General features: G+C 38.1%; 4 protein-coding genes across 7 annotated transcripts; 2 read left to right on the top strand and 2 right to left on the bottom strand.

The window, feature by feature from the left end:
* The first annotated feature begins 179 nt into the window (after nucleotides 1-179).
* Nucleotides 180-2,809, top strand: LOC112504015 (aspartokinase 3, chloroplastic-like). Of its 2 annotated transcripts, none has more exons than XM_025107980.1 (8): nucleotides 180-579; nucleotides 684-779; nucleotides 1,024-1,140; nucleotides 1,230-1,349; nucleotides 1,436-1,528; nucleotides 1,624-1,740; nucleotides 2,140-2,256; nucleotides 2,416-2,809. In XM_025107980.1, exons 1-8 carry the CDS (start codon nucleotides 382-384, stop codon nucleotides 2,587-2,589), a joined length of 1,032 nt encoding a protein of 343 aa, XP_024963748.1. In that variant the 5' UTR covers nucleotides 180-381; the 3' UTR covers nucleotides 2,590-2,809. The 2 variants fall into 2 exon arrangements, with proteins under 2 accessions (XP_024963748.1, XP_024963747.1); XM_025107979.1 differs by having other exon boundaries at nucleotides 182-579; nucleotides 1,624-1,746.
* Nucleotides 2,810-3,280: 471 nt separating this feature from the next.
* On the bottom strand, nucleotides 3,281-5,607 carry LOC112504013 (N-alpha-acetyltransferase MAK3-like). Its single transcript, XM_025107977.1, has 4 exons — nucleotides 5,165-5,607; nucleotides 4,966-5,086; nucleotides 4,558-4,613; nucleotides 3,281-3,829 (listed from the first exon to the last, which is right to left on the bottom strand). The coding sequence occupies exons 1-4, from the start codon at nucleotides 5,336-5,338 to the stop codon at nucleotides 3,587-3,589; spliced, it is 594 nt and encodes a 197-aa protein (XP_024963745.1). The 5' UTR covers nucleotides 5,339-5,607; the 3' UTR covers nucleotides 3,281-3,586.
* A 1,034-nt stretch (nucleotides 5,608-6,641) lies between these two features.
* Nucleotides 6,642-12,703, bottom strand: LOC112504009 (RING finger protein 10). Of its 2 annotated transcripts, none has more exons than XM_025107971.1 (9): nucleotides 12,478-12,703; nucleotides 12,190-12,236; nucleotides 10,680-11,927; nucleotides 9,133-9,221; nucleotides 8,412-8,508; nucleotides 8,227-8,331; nucleotides 7,871-7,988; nucleotides 7,162-7,317; nucleotides 6,642-7,093 (listed from the first exon to the last, which is right to left on the bottom strand). In XM_025107971.1, exons 1-9 carry the CDS (start codon nucleotides 12,620-12,622, stop codon nucleotides 6,948-6,950), a joined length of 2,151 nt encoding a protein of 716 aa, XP_024963739.1. In that variant the 5' UTR covers nucleotides 12,623-12,703; the 3' UTR covers nucleotides 6,642-6,947. The 2 variants fall into 2 exon arrangements, with proteins under 2 accessions (XP_024963739.1, XP_024963738.1); XM_025107970.1 differs by having other exon boundaries at nucleotides 6,643-7,093; nucleotides 8,412-8,514.
* Nucleotides 12,704-12,777: 74 nt separating this feature from the next.
* LOC112504012 lies at nucleotides 12,778-14,065 on the top strand. 2 transcript variants are annotated; one of them, XM_025107976.1, is made up of 2 exons: nucleotides 12,778-13,188; nucleotides 13,288-14,065. In XM_025107976.1, exons 1-2 carry the CDS (start codon nucleotides 12,862-12,864, stop codon nucleotides 13,933-13,935), a joined length of 975 nt encoding a protein of 324 aa, XP_024963744.1. In that variant the 5' UTR covers nucleotides 12,778-12,861; the 3' UTR covers nucleotides 13,936-14,065. The 2 variants fall into 2 exon arrangements, with proteins under 2 accessions (XP_024963744.1, XP_024963743.1); XM_025107975.1 differs by having other exon boundaries at nucleotides 13,270-14,065.
* The last annotated feature ends 258 nt before the right edge of the window (nucleotides 14,066-14,323 follow it).

Here is a 14,323-nt window from a genome sequence, read left to right as displayed (position 1 = left end):
AACTTCTACTACTTATGTTGGTCAAGGGTTCATTCTAAAGAAACTTCTACTACTTATGTTGGTCAAGGGTTCATTCTAAAGAAACTTCTGCTACTTGTTTGATTTTCATCCTYCATGGTTCCTTCTGATCAATGCCTTAGTTTATTYYTTGAAAGGTTTAATCTGTCCAACGAATTTATACAGTCAAAACTAAAATATAAAAGGTGAACAAATGAGACTGAAGTACTCATTTCTGACATGAAAGTTGAAACTTACATTTCTCTAGGTCCATTCATTATGAGATATGGTTCAGATTTGATACTCTCAAGGACCAAACTAAGGCATTGATGATTTGATTCTTAATATTATCATTAACTATTAGAGGTGGAAGAAGGAAGAGTTATGACTCGATCACAGTTTTTTATAAATATTTCATGTCTTTTCTGGCAGTACGATGCATTCGATATCGGTTTCATAACAACAGATGACTTTACTAATGCGGATATTTTGGAAGCAACTTATCCTGCTGTAGCAAAGAGACTACATGGTGATTGGATTAAGGATCCTGCAATTCCTATTGTCACTGGCTTCCTTGGAAAGGTCTTTCACTTTTACGTACTCTAGAATGTTTTTTTTCCTATCTTCCCACTTGAGTTTCCGTAAGGAGATTCTGGGAAATAATTATTTCCCTAAACTGTTCATAGGGTTGGAGAACTTGTGCTGTGACTACATTGGGCAGAGGTGGTAGTGATTTAACTGCCACAACCATTGGTAAAGCACTTGGTTTGCGAGAAATTCAGGTTGGTAAAGAAGTAGAAAATCGAATGACAGTGCAAATGAAAATTTTCATATGTGAGGTTGCATGATTGGATCTTTAATTATGTCATCAAGAATAGGTCCCTAATTTTCTCATACTCTTCTTTTATGTTGTAATTTTCCTCTAGAAGCTCAATAGAAAAACATCACAAGCTTTGATAGCATGTTTCATTAGTTTTTCAAATTATCCAGCAGAAGTTTAAGATTCTAGTTATCCGTTGATGACAGGTATGGAAAGATGTGGATGGTGTCTTGACATGTGACCCTAATATATATTCAGGTGCAGAACCTGTGCCATATTTGACTTTCGATGAGGCAGCTGAACTTGCATATTTTGGTGCCCAGGTATCCTCTTCTGTTTCTGTGAGATTGTACATGACAAAATCAGCAAAACCAAACATATTATGGTGTAATCTTGGTTTCTTTTTCCATAGGTCCTACATCCACAGTCTATGAGGCCCGCAAGAGAAGGTGATATACCTGTTAGGGTTAAAAATTCGTACAATCCTAATGCTCCAGGTACCCTAATCACTAAATCAAGAGATATGAGTAAGGTCAGTAGCACTATGCTCTTGGAATATGTAAAAGCTAGCTATTAATCAGCACTTTGAAAGCGTAATGTCTACCCTTCGTATTTCAGGCAGTATTAACCAGCATTGTTTTGAAACGTAATGTAACCATGTTAGACATTGTTAGTACTCGCATGCTGGGTCAATTTGGATTTCTCGCTAAGGTAATATGACTTTACAATTGATATTTGATGCTGCTGTTTTTAGTCATTCCTTGAGCTGGCTCAGAGTTAAAATTTTGATTGCTTCATGGTTTCAGGTGTTCTCGATTTTCGAGGATCTGGGTATATCTGTAGATGTTGTAGCTACTAGTGAAGTTAGCATTTCCTTGACGTTAGATCCTTCAAAGCTTTGGAACAGGGAGTTGATTCAGCAGGCAAGCGTATGACATCATTCTCAATTGGATGAAATGATTATACATACATATAGTAAATCAGCATTGAAAATGGCTCCATATCAAGTTGTCGGAGTTTACTTGCCAACTTTTTTTAAACTCGTATATCATGAGCTAGTATTCAGTAGTTTATACTTGGTCCCTTTGAGTGGTATAACTGGCAATATTTTGCTAGTGTTCACCTTGACTTTTTGCTATTTGGTTTTAACGACCAATTGCAAGTGGTGATCACTAGGATTGCATTTAGAGGTATATATGATTTTAAGAAGCATGGCATGCTTTACATAAAAAATGGTGGGATCAATTGTGTACTAAGCCTTGAATGGAATACATCGCAACTCACAAGTTTCCAACTAGTGATATTAAATGGTGTCGGTGCAGGAACTCGATCATGTTGTGGAAGAGCTTGAAAAAATTGCTAAAGTGAATCTTCTTCAGCACAGATCGATTATTTCACTCATTGGGAATGTTCAGAGATCCTCACTTGTATTGGAGAAGGTATATACTTTTGCCTGCTGTCCTACAATGCATATGATTCACTCTGGTTGGCTATTCTAGTGGCCAACCACCTGCATGGCCTGAGGAGTCTGGAACTCAGAAAGCATTCTTTCCACGATGGTGATTTCTTGTATTGACCATTTCCTTATGTTGGTGTAGGCATTCCGTGTTCTTCGCATGAATTCAGTGAATGTTCAGATGATATCCCAAGGAGCATCGAAGGTGAATATATCTCTGATAGTAAATGACAGTGAAGCGGAAAGATGTGTGAAAGCCCTGCATTCGGCTTTCTTTGAGGAGGATGATATCTCTGATATGGACCGAGGCCATTAGTTTGGATAACTTCAAAATTTTCCCCTTGACCAGTTTTTTAGTATATTTACCAATGGTAGTAGGGTTGGAGGAATCATGGAAAGGCATTTCTGGCTATAAATAATTATGTTGTTGTCAGTATCACTATTCTAATCCTTGATTGAAAACAATTTGTATCATTGTTTTGATCCCAAGATGTTTGTTGAATGAAGGTAGTATCAGTCATTTATGTTTCTTGAGCCAATTGGAAATTCTTTCTTTTACAATTGTTGGTCTTTAATATGCTCCAAAGCAGGTCTTGGATTATTACACTTGTTCTTATTCTTCAGCCAACAAAACATGCATACTCCAAAATCATATAACTTAGACAGATGCAGAGACCTGTAGTTCAAAAGGGAAGATTACAAGCATATCTATATACACACGAAGGCTGCATTTACACCTCCATTTCATGTACAATTTTACATAACACGACATTACCACCACCAGAAAGTAGCCCCAAGCTTTAGAAATATATTTCAATCTAGGTGAACAACATTGTATGGAGACCATTAATGTTTTGTGTTTGGGGTATGTAGGCTAAAAATGGAACCAAAGAGAAATTATAAACTAGAGTACCATACTGGAATGAAATGTAAACGAAAAGCCGAAAAGCCAACAACTTTACTAGTTAAGATAAAATTAAGCAAACTATTTTGCAAGTCAAAGCACATATTCCACACAGCATATATAATCCAATATGGAGATGAATTTAATTTAATCCTCTCATGTTTCCGGTTACTTGATGAATACAACCTTTCTCCTTTGCATGAACAAGGAGTTTAACAAAATTGTCTACATGTTTCTCGTCTCTCTTTTACTTCCAACCGTTTGAAGCKCACAGCTTGGATTCCTTTTCAGTCGGTGATGCGTATGCATAAGTGTTTTAACAACAAATAACTATCATTATCAATAGATAAGCATTTCATTGGGTAACAAAAGGTTCACTATATCATCATCTGTAAACAGAAATCCTATTCTAAACTTCACTCGGGGACCAATCTTTCTTTGGGGGCACCATTTCATCTGCTCCAYAACTCTCAAGGACTGATGACATCATGGAGTGGGAGGGTGGTAATTCTGGATGGGGAAATAGAAGCTTCAGTCGAAATGCGTCGACGCCATTCAAGTAGTATCTAAATAGCCGTTTTGCTCTTATAAACCCAAGGCGGCCATATAACGCAAGTGCTCCCTTATTTGTAACTTCTGCTTCTAATGTTACCTTCAAATGAAATAAGATGTTATCAGATAACTTCCCTGTTTCTAATATCTGACAACTATCATAGCAAATCAGAACAAGTTCGAGTAAGCTAAACAAGAGTGACGTGCATGTTAGCTTGAAGAGTTGTAACTTACAACTATGATTGGTTGGAGCAAATGATGTAATTTCATTAGTGCTACCGGTTGATCATTTCAGTCATAAACTTAATCTGGGATCAAAATGATTTCTTGCCTTCCGTATGAAATTCATAATGATTAGAAAGAATACACGACTTGCTTGTAGGAAGTTGATAGTTTATGTCGTTTAGAATAGATGCTAAGATGTTAATGGTTAGGGGAAGTAAAAACAATTTCCCTTATGTCCTTATAGCACAAATCCTTCTAGGTAGACTAATAATCCCGATTACTGATTTTATAGGGAACTTATACAGGCATAGACATACACATCTATAGAATGGCAGAAACATTGCGAAGTGATCCATAAGAAAGAAGTGTCAATCTCTCGGAACAGGCAACCGTACTGACAATTAAACATGGAATTGGTGGCATTAAAGCAACTGCAAAAGAGCAACAGCTGCCTGAATATAAAACTTGATAGAAAATAGTGAAGAGATAGCATCACGCAGCATAACATGATGCGTTTGCATCTAATCATATCATCCTACACATCGGGCATGCTGCAAATCATAAAGGACTGACAAAAAGAACATATTGAAATTAACATAATACCTCTTCACAGCCTGATTCCATCATCACTGTAATGGATCTGGTAACAAGTTCTGTAGCTGCAATTCAACTCTAAATGTTAATAAAACAATGTCCATGTGTGCATTTAACACAATTAATTGCAAAGGCCAGTTAGTCTGTCCAGAGTAGCCACGTTTCTATCGAAGTGCTCATCATGCAACTATGCCAATAATCAGTGAAAGAATACTTAAAACCTCTAAACTCGCATATACATTCTAGTCAAATTATATAAGTCATTACAGAGGGTGTGCCTCAGATCAAAACATAATGCTAGTGTTTGCTGAATCACATGATTTATTGTGAACACAAAATGAAGTGGAAATTATGGATTTGGAGATTGAAAGTTTGTAGCTTTGAAGTTGAAAGAAGGTGTAAAAAGGGATAAAATACCAATGCCCTTGTGACGGTAAGGTTTGAGGACGACGAGCATAGCAATGTAGCCTCTGAAAGTGTTACGGTGCTCTCCCATCTTAGAAACAACGGTTCCGATGCATTTTCCTTTGTGAAAAGCCTGCACACAAGACGATATAAGGGCGTGGAGATGATTACAAGTGAGTAAAAAGAAAGAATGATGGAAGGTAGATGGTACGAGGAAGGAGAGATTGGGCCAGAGATAGACAAAGTAACGATAGGTAAAGATGGAGTAGGGTTCGCTGAGTTCTTCATCAACGAGGCGCATGATAAGGGGCAAGTGATGCTCTCCCCCATAGCTCACGTACTCTATCTCATCGATCATATTCATGGAGGACCCATCCGTCTCCATGGTTTAGCGTTAGCGTGAAAGAAGCCAAGTCATAAAAATCAAAACAACAAAAGCTAGGGTTTTGGGGCGATGATGATGGATGAATGTGACTCGAGTCGAGGTTGATTGCTGTTTTATATTAAAAATAAAATTCATTCGGTCTCTTATTACAAATAACAACCGACTTTGCATTCCAAACAAATTGAAATGTTTGATTCATAAGTTTAGTTGATTGTCTGCCTGAATTTTAATTTGGAATTCTATTTTCATCGGTTATATTGACTCTAATGATCGTCATTACTACCGTCACGTCCCCGTGGCTGCCACTGTTACCAAACTAACATCATCACAATCTCTGCCGCTGTGACACCGCCACCGTTTCTGCCAATTTGACATTGTTATTAAGGGGTGTTTGGGATTGCTTATTTAAAACAACTTATGCTTTTTTGTAAAAGTGCTTATTAACTTATGTGATATCAAACTGGAGTTTTGTAAAAAGTGTTTGGATTAGCTTATAATGGTACCAAAAAGCAATAAGTTGATAAGTTGGTTTTTAGTGTTTGGCAAATTTGGCTTATAGATGTAAAATTACCAAAAAGGTCCTCCAATCAACCTCCACTGTTCATCGTCTCCATCCTCACTCCAAACCCTATTTTCTCCAGATTCCTCTCCATCAGATTCCTCTCCATCCTCATCATTCCAACCCTATTTTCTCCAGATTCCTCTCCATCCTCATCACTCCAACCCTATTTTCTCCAGATTCCTCTCCATCCTCATCACTCCAACCCTATTTTCTCGAGAACCTCTGCATCGGCGAGTTTGCACCCACTGTGGAAGAGGTTGTCATCGCGATCTCCTGTGAGTGGTTTCTCCCCGAGAACCTCTGCATCGGCGAGTTTCTTGGCACCGATTTCCGTCTCCAAGACGACATCCGTCTCCAAGATGACATTCGATTCGATTTCTCTGGTTTGATTCTCTGGTTCGATTTCACAAAACACCCCCGAATCATCAGTCGGTCGCTTGAGGAAGGTAAGGGTTAAAATGGTAAATTGTTAATAAGTTGATTTTGATAAGTCAGGGGGGATTGACTTATCAAAAACGACTTATTACCGGTTTGGTACCGGTATAAGCACTTTTTTTTTTTTTACCCAAACACTCCAAAATGACTTATCTCCGGTACCCAACTGAAATAAGTTAATAAGTCGGTTTGAAAAAGCTTACCCAAACACCCCCTTATTAATTATCAAAGCAATAAGTATAAAAATATCATGACCACAGTTTCTGCCTACCAATTTCAACATATTCGATTTTGTGATACCTTTTCAATCAGAACCTCCCTTTGCTGTTGGTTTCTTTTTAATGATCACATGGTGGTTTCTGGAATTAGCTTCTTTTTAATTCAAACCAATCTATTAACACAGAACATAATTAACACTCCTTTGTTTTTTTTTCCTTTTCATTGGTATGGATTGAATTTGGAAAGAACAACACAGTAAACAAACCCATCTATCAATGTCTCCATCCTTTAGTTTACTACAACAAAACAAACATACATCCCATCCCATCCCATCCCATCCCATCCCTGCTGAATTCTTTCTTGCTTTTGGAACTCCAATATCCAAACTTTTTATTAATACCGCCGACCACCTGAGGTTGATAACAACACTCTACTAGCTTTCTTTCCTTTCTTCCCCATCTCGCTTGCCTTGACTTCAACAGGTTTTGCTCTCGATATAACATTCGCAAAGGATGCTGCTGCACTACCACCAGCCAAGGCTGCATAATATAGATAGCATTTTATTAAAACATCTTATGTCAATCAACACTTTTGAAGCTAAACTTACCAGTTGAAGAACCAGTTGACACGTGAGTTTCCTCTCTTCTTAGAGCAGGAGAATCGTGTGATGCAGCAAAACCAAGCCTAGCGACATTCGAGAACAATGGCCTATCCACCACTGTTGGAGGGCTTGCTGATGATGTTACAGAAGAGCTTCCCAGAGCTACAAGTCATAGGATAACTATGTCAGAAATGTAGAACCGTATAAACACCAAGGAATAAACATATTTGCAGTTCTATATATGTTGATGAAACAGTTCAATAAACTCGAAGCAGAGCCTACTCAAATAACTACAAAAGATTAATCCTAGAATTCAACACGATCCTAGCAGAATAAGAACCAACTAATCAAAACTTGAATTGCATGATAGATCAGCCATCCTCTAATCATGCACCATAATGTATATTAATCATCCATGATCCATGAGTAATGAAAGTAACAATCAGTAACATAAAATAAACAGACGAACCATATGACACCAACAAGTAATATATGGCATACATAGGTAGCATCAACGAAGAAAGTGCAGTGAAAAAAAAAAGGATGAGGCTCTTTGATGTGTGGAGAAAAGACTAGATTAACATGAGAAGAACTGGGACTGTCTTCAGTGACCAACTTAATATATAACCAAAAATAAAGGCTCTGGACCATGTCAATGAGTCCACAACTCCTTCCAGGAACTAAAAGAAGAAAAAGAAGGGAACATGTATTTTACCTTCAAAGTCATCCAAGGAGAATGCAGGATAATAATCATAGGAAGACTCTGTATCAAATCGTACAGGCATATGATGTGTAGCTGCTGCAGCTTCTGCCTTGATTTTCTCCTCTTGCTCCTGGAAGTAAAAAACATGACGAATGTTATCCAAGTGGTCTCTTCCAAGAAGAGAGCTATCAACCCCCCCCCCTCCTTTTATGGAAAAACTTGAAAGAAATGGTAATTGAACCTACGACTTTGAAGTATTGTTCTTTCAAGGAAACAAATTTACACAAGAAGTTGCTCATTCCCCATATTCATGCACAATAGATGAAAGGAACAAAGTTAGCTATTATAATAGTACAGCATATGGACACCTTTCTGGCAACACGCTTCCTCTGTTTTTCCCTATTCTTTAATTCATCTTTAAATGGAGAAAGTGAGCTGGGAGGCAATATTCCATTGAGATCGATTTCACAAAGCTGAAAATAAGACAAAATCATCACAAATGAATGACAGTTTAACAAGAAGCTAGTTTTCTGATTTCTGTTTGGCAGCATACCTGAAATGTTGTTGTTAAAGAAAAATGGCTCAAGTAGCGATATCGCCTCCTCGCGGCTTCTGATTGCGTTACAGTCTCCAACTGCAAAATCTTACCACTGATCCTGCAATTTGTGAATTCAAGTTTCAAAAAGAAAAAATAATGTAAAGCAGCAGAAGCATATCTATATACGCAGAAACAATACATATAATTTCTCAATTACACGGGCAGCAGGCACCCATAATCCAGAATCCACCATCATAATTCATGAAGGGACAAAACAAGCTACAGCAAGAACACCTCTAATTTTATTTCATGATGATTTTTCTAGTTTTAAAGATGCATCTAAGAGCAATTATGTACATCCTGCGACCAGATAAGAGAGTAATAACATAGCCACATCACTAATCAGAAACTTGGAATAGATCTCTACTTAGAGTTCCATCCAGGTGTATAAACAAAAATTCTGCCCCAAATTAGTTGGGGGTAAGCAACACAATGAATCCCAAAAGAAATCAGAGACTAGTGCATAGTAGCCTAATGAACACGAACACAGGAATCATAACATTCATCTACAAAATATATCACAATAAAAAGCAAGCAATTTGCAACTTAAGAAAAGCACGCATTCTACATTGGTGTATCCAAACATTACCTATAAATATCCTGTAAATATCTTATGTCAGATTACACATAGCAATTTTGAGGGAACAGAGTATTTTTTTAGACAGAAACTACATACCTTTGAGGAAGCTTATCATAGTTTTGATGATGGTGCAAAAGGCACTTCATATTTAATGGATGAAGAATGAGGTACTGACCATCAGCTGCCTGAAATAAGCAAAAACAAGAGAGAAAGAAATTAGTGTTGCTAGAATTCAGGTTATCAGGTAGTCATAAGGCAACAAAATATAGTCATTAAATGATGATCAATATTCACTCTTGCCCATCTTAAAGTGCAGTAGTGTGAAGAGTGGATTTGTATTACATAGCTTTACAAGTAGGGGTAGGCTGGCATTATCCTGGTTGAAGCAGTCAACAACATAATTATCCTGAATACTACCAAACCAAGTAAGAGGCAGTCAAAGAGGTGAACAAGTTTTAGTTTGGTACATGTTACCTTCCAATTACTTTATCTCCCTCTCCAACCCATGCCCCCCCTTTCTTTCTGTCCCCTATCCCTCTACTCACCGGATACATTAACATTTCCCATGTTGTCTCATTTTCGATCTTTTTTATTCAACCATTTTTGGAATGACTAGTGTCTTACATATTTACTTGAAAGAGAGCATAATAGGCCACCATAAAACAGCACATACACAAGATGGGTGTGACAAAATGCAAAGGGTGAGGAGGATGTGTTTACATAGAGGAATAGGATCATAGGATTAAGAAAGATGATGTAAGAAAGAAGGCTGGGTAGCATTGATTGAAGAAAAACCAAGGCCACACTGCTAAAATTGTCTTGTCCTCTCTAATGTAGACCTTGCCCCATATCCTTCTAGCGGGTCTCATCTCCAAAATGGCCCCAACTAGTTCAAACTAAGGCTTTCTAGTAGTTCACTGATATCTGCTATCACTAGCATCTTGATCATATCTCTCAGCATGAGTACGAGAGATGAGTACATTAGTACATTACAACCTCAAATTCAACAATGAGCTAGGCTGCTAACCAGTGCTTTGGAAAAATACAGAAAAGTGAAGGTATAAAACCTATTTGTGTTTAGCCAGCCCTCTGACAATAGACCTGTCGTCTCTTCCAAATCTTTTCGAGGGTAGATCTATAATCCGTCCAGCCAAAACAAATGCAAATTTCCTTTAGGGATGTTCTTAAAACAATTGCAACATTGCCTATTGTGGCAAACTTCCAAGATGAAGTGACATTTTTACCCATTCTAATCATTACAACAAATTGATGGTATCGACTTTTGTCCACAAGATTCTTATCGAATCCATTGAACCATGTTGCCTAGTCAATTGTTGCATTCTCCTTCGCACGAAGAAGCAATGAACAACCTGGGTTTGGTTCCAACCAAAATGAATCCAGATCCCCATACCAGACACCCAGGGGGACCTTCAGGCAGCACACACATAATTAAATGGCATGCAAGTGGTTTTCTCACTAAGAAAATGCTCGACGTTAAAGAAGTGCCTGAAAATGCCAAGAAGTTTGCCCCACTCAACAATGAATTCCTAAATTTAGGTGAAAGAATCATTCCACTACAAAATGTAACGAGAAAACTAGAAAACAGAGACATTTCAACAAAATTGCACCCAAAAAAAAATTACCTGATAGAAATCATATGATTCTTTGATCTTCTTATCTGTAAGACCATCAGAGGGCAATTGCATATCCTGTCTATCATCATAGGAAGATGACAAAGTTTCATCTCGGCCATCATATGGTTCATCCACATCAGCAGTTTGATTCACTATAGGTTCATTAACATTAACCAATTTTGAGCCACCCACAAGAAATGATTTATCATCAACCCCAGCAGGAAGTTCTTCAGACATAACTGAACCATCAACTCCAATACCAAAATTCAAACTTGGCGGAGAACTTGCATGAGAAGAATCATTTTTACAGGAGTTGACTCCATCAAAATCCCTATGTCCCTTCCAATATTTCTTCCTTTCTTCTAGTTGTGCCATTGCAGCACAGACAAATGGAAGTTTTTCAAGGTCATCAACAAGCCCTGATTCTGCTCTAGCAAGCCAACTATCGAGCTCTGACATTGCTTTCCTAACTGACAGTTCAACATCTGCTGTAAAAGTGAACTTTGAAAAGGAGTCATAAACTTCCTCCTGTGCATTGACCCTTTCTTTCTGTTTCACAGCTGGAGTTAATGAATGCTTGTCACGGGTTAGAAGCATAAATTCTATGATATCACCAACACAGTGCTGCTTGACATTCTCAATGTAGATGGTATACAAGTCTTTTGATGATATCATCATGAAACATAAGGGACACTTTTTCCAACATTCACGATTATGATCATCTTCTCCAATCAAAAAGTATCTCAATATACATGGGAAACAGAAGATATGGCCACATGATGTCATCTGTGGACACAAAAGTTCCTCCAGACATATTGGACAATTTGTGGGATGAGGAGTGAAATACCTCAGACATATGATATCCTCCCATTGCAACATCTTATCTGGATCCATTGACTCAGGAGCATGGTTTCCAGAATCCAACAAGACAAACTTATAGTTTGCTTGGAGAAACAAATCTTTGTTGTACGGCTTTCTCTTGGGCAACTTTCTTGGAGCATTAACCCTTGCTTGTGGACGAGCAATAGGATCATATTGAAAATTCAACAAATAATTACCATTAACTAGCTGTGCTTTTCTTCCTGATGATGTCGGAGTGCCCCCTTGATTAGTAGAACGAGATTTCTGACTGACAGAAGAGCCTCTCTCTTGAGAAAACCCAATACTAGATTGGCCAGAAAGATTGCGTTGAAAAGGTGCACCAGATTTTTGGTGGGTGGGAATCTTCTTGCCATTTTGTTTTGGGTCTTCTTTCACCTACAGTGATGAAAGAACTATAAGTTAATAACTGATGAATGCAATGTGTTTCTTGGCTTGGGAAAATGGGATCTAAGGGAGCATTCGTTATGAAGATTATTATGTCAAATTTTCTTTAACTTTTGATGCAAGGAAGTAGTCGTTATATATGACTAGTTTATGTACACTATAATTACATTATCTAGTAAACTTAGCGGTTAATTTTAATGAACAGGAACAAGGCGTCTTTATAAGCATACAAGTATCTCGAAAGAAAGTTTACCTTTTCGGAAGATCCAGCAGATGCGTCCGGTGTTGGAGCAACTGATGCTGCGAAAAAAGTCAAAAAAAAATAATAACATGAAACTGTTAGTGTAACAAAATTAGCAATAACAATAAGAGAAGAAAAAACCGAAAGACATTCTAATATAGGATATAATTCAAGCAGAGAAATAAACTATAAACACAAAAACAAGGGTATTAGCGTAAGGGTAGGAACAAAAATTGCGTAAAGCTATAAAAAGGAAAATTCCACCGGAGTAGAAAGAAGGGATAAGAAAAGTGGAATAACCTGTAACAGGATCGGAAATACCAAGAGATTGGAGGGTGTGGGAAGGAGGGTCGAGGTCGGATCCATGATTAAAATTAGGGTTTTGAAGGTGAAGTTGCGATGGAGAAGACGATGAACCGAGATTTGGAGAGGGCAAGATGGACATGAACTTTAGCGAAGGGGAGGTTGGAATTTGTCAAGTCAATCGCATAACAGAGGAGATGTTTGTGGCCCAATTTATTATTATATCACCACCTTCTCGGTTCGGGTCGGGTCGGGTCCGAATATCTCCTTCCTCAACAAATAAATGCTACCCCAATTCTTTTGTATAAATTAAATCAAATATTTTTAGGCCATCACCGCCTTCATCGTCACAAACCCTAAACCCTTTCTAATCAAACATCCATGGAGGACAGCTTTAAAGTTCGAGTTGATAGGGCTTTCGGATCTCTGGAATCGACATCATCGTCTCTGAGCTCTCTCTGGTGCCTCACCGACCAAGAGATTGAAAGAAACGAATGGATTAAAGATAAAGTCACCCCTTACAAACACAAAGATGAAGTGAAAAATCCCAAACCTTATTCTTCTTTTCTCCAACCCTCCACTTCCCACCAAGACCTGGAATCTGACATTCAAGAGCTTGATGACGACCAGCAGCCTCTGTCGTCCCACAGCAATGAGGAGTGGAACATTCGATCTTCTCTAGGCATGGACTGCACTCTCGACAACGAGGTATCGTTTATAAATTTATTCCATTCATCATCACAAGAAAAGTTGGCCATCATGTTTAGGGTGATTTTTTTGTTTGCTTAGTTATTGGATGTGATGCAGGAAGAGGAAGATGGTTTTGACAAGGTGGCTTTAGGCAAAGAAGAACGTTTTTACATGAGAGACGTTAATGATTATGAAGTTGAAATAGATTCTAACAACGAGCTTCCAAACGCATTTACTGATGTGATGAGGGATCCCCGTGCAAATCGCATGGCAGCAAAACTCCGGCTTAAAGAAGATGATGAATCAGCTAAAAAGAGCATCCAGAGGGAGGATGAAATTACTAGGCAGGACGTAGTGATGGATCAAGTATTGCCTAGTGTTCCAGATTATGAACGCAATCCTTGGAAATACACACATTATACCTTTGATTCGATGGATGATGTGGATGAAGAATCTAATAAGAAAGCTTATATGGAGTTGTTCAATTCGCTCAAGGGGTGGAGTGGCACTGGCAGGGATGATGTTTCTCCAACATCAATTATTTTTACTCCAAGAAAGAAGTCAAGCGATGATGGTTCAATGAACAAAAATAAGGTTGATATGCAGCAGCAGCAGAAGAAGAAGAAGGAAGTGGTTCGGGTTACTAGTATTGATGAGGATGAGGTTTGTGTGATGGAGGAAGATGAGCCAAGCAATAAAAGTAAAGGTGGGCGCAGATATCGAACCAAGGGGGCAGTGGTTGGTGATGATACATGTGTATCTTGAACAAGTGTTGTTTCATGATATTAGCTGCAACTCTTGTCATGTTAAAAATCATTCATCTTGATCCAGGTGCAGTTGCTTGTATTCATCGAATTGTTGTTGTGTTTTTTATAGATGATAACAGTTGCCAATCTTTTTCCTCCCCAAAAGCGAAGACACCTTGTAAACTCTGGTATGCAGGATTGGAGCTTTTTTCTGTCACTGATGAAAGAGAGTAATTTTTGAATGAGATGTTATTTTGCAATCTTGGATTTTCCTCAAAATTTTCCTTTGTTCCCAGATGGATCTCCTTTTGTTGGAGTCAATCGCATTAAACACTTCCCAAACATTATACACAACTCCCAGGCTCTTTTTGTCCATTACTACTTGCAACCACAAAGCAAAGGCATTT

Source organism: Cynara cardunculus, unplaced genomic scaffold (genome assembly GCF_001531365.2).
Source record: "Cynara cardunculus var. scolymus isolate 2C unplaced genomic scaffold, CcrdV1 Un_Scaffold_4361, whole genome shotgun sequence".
NCBI lineage: Eukaryota > Viridiplantae > Streptophyta > Magnoliopsida > Asterales > Asteraceae > Cynara > Cynara cardunculus.
Note: the sequence above shows the minus strand (reverse complement) of the source record. Positions and strands in the feature narration are given on the sequence as shown.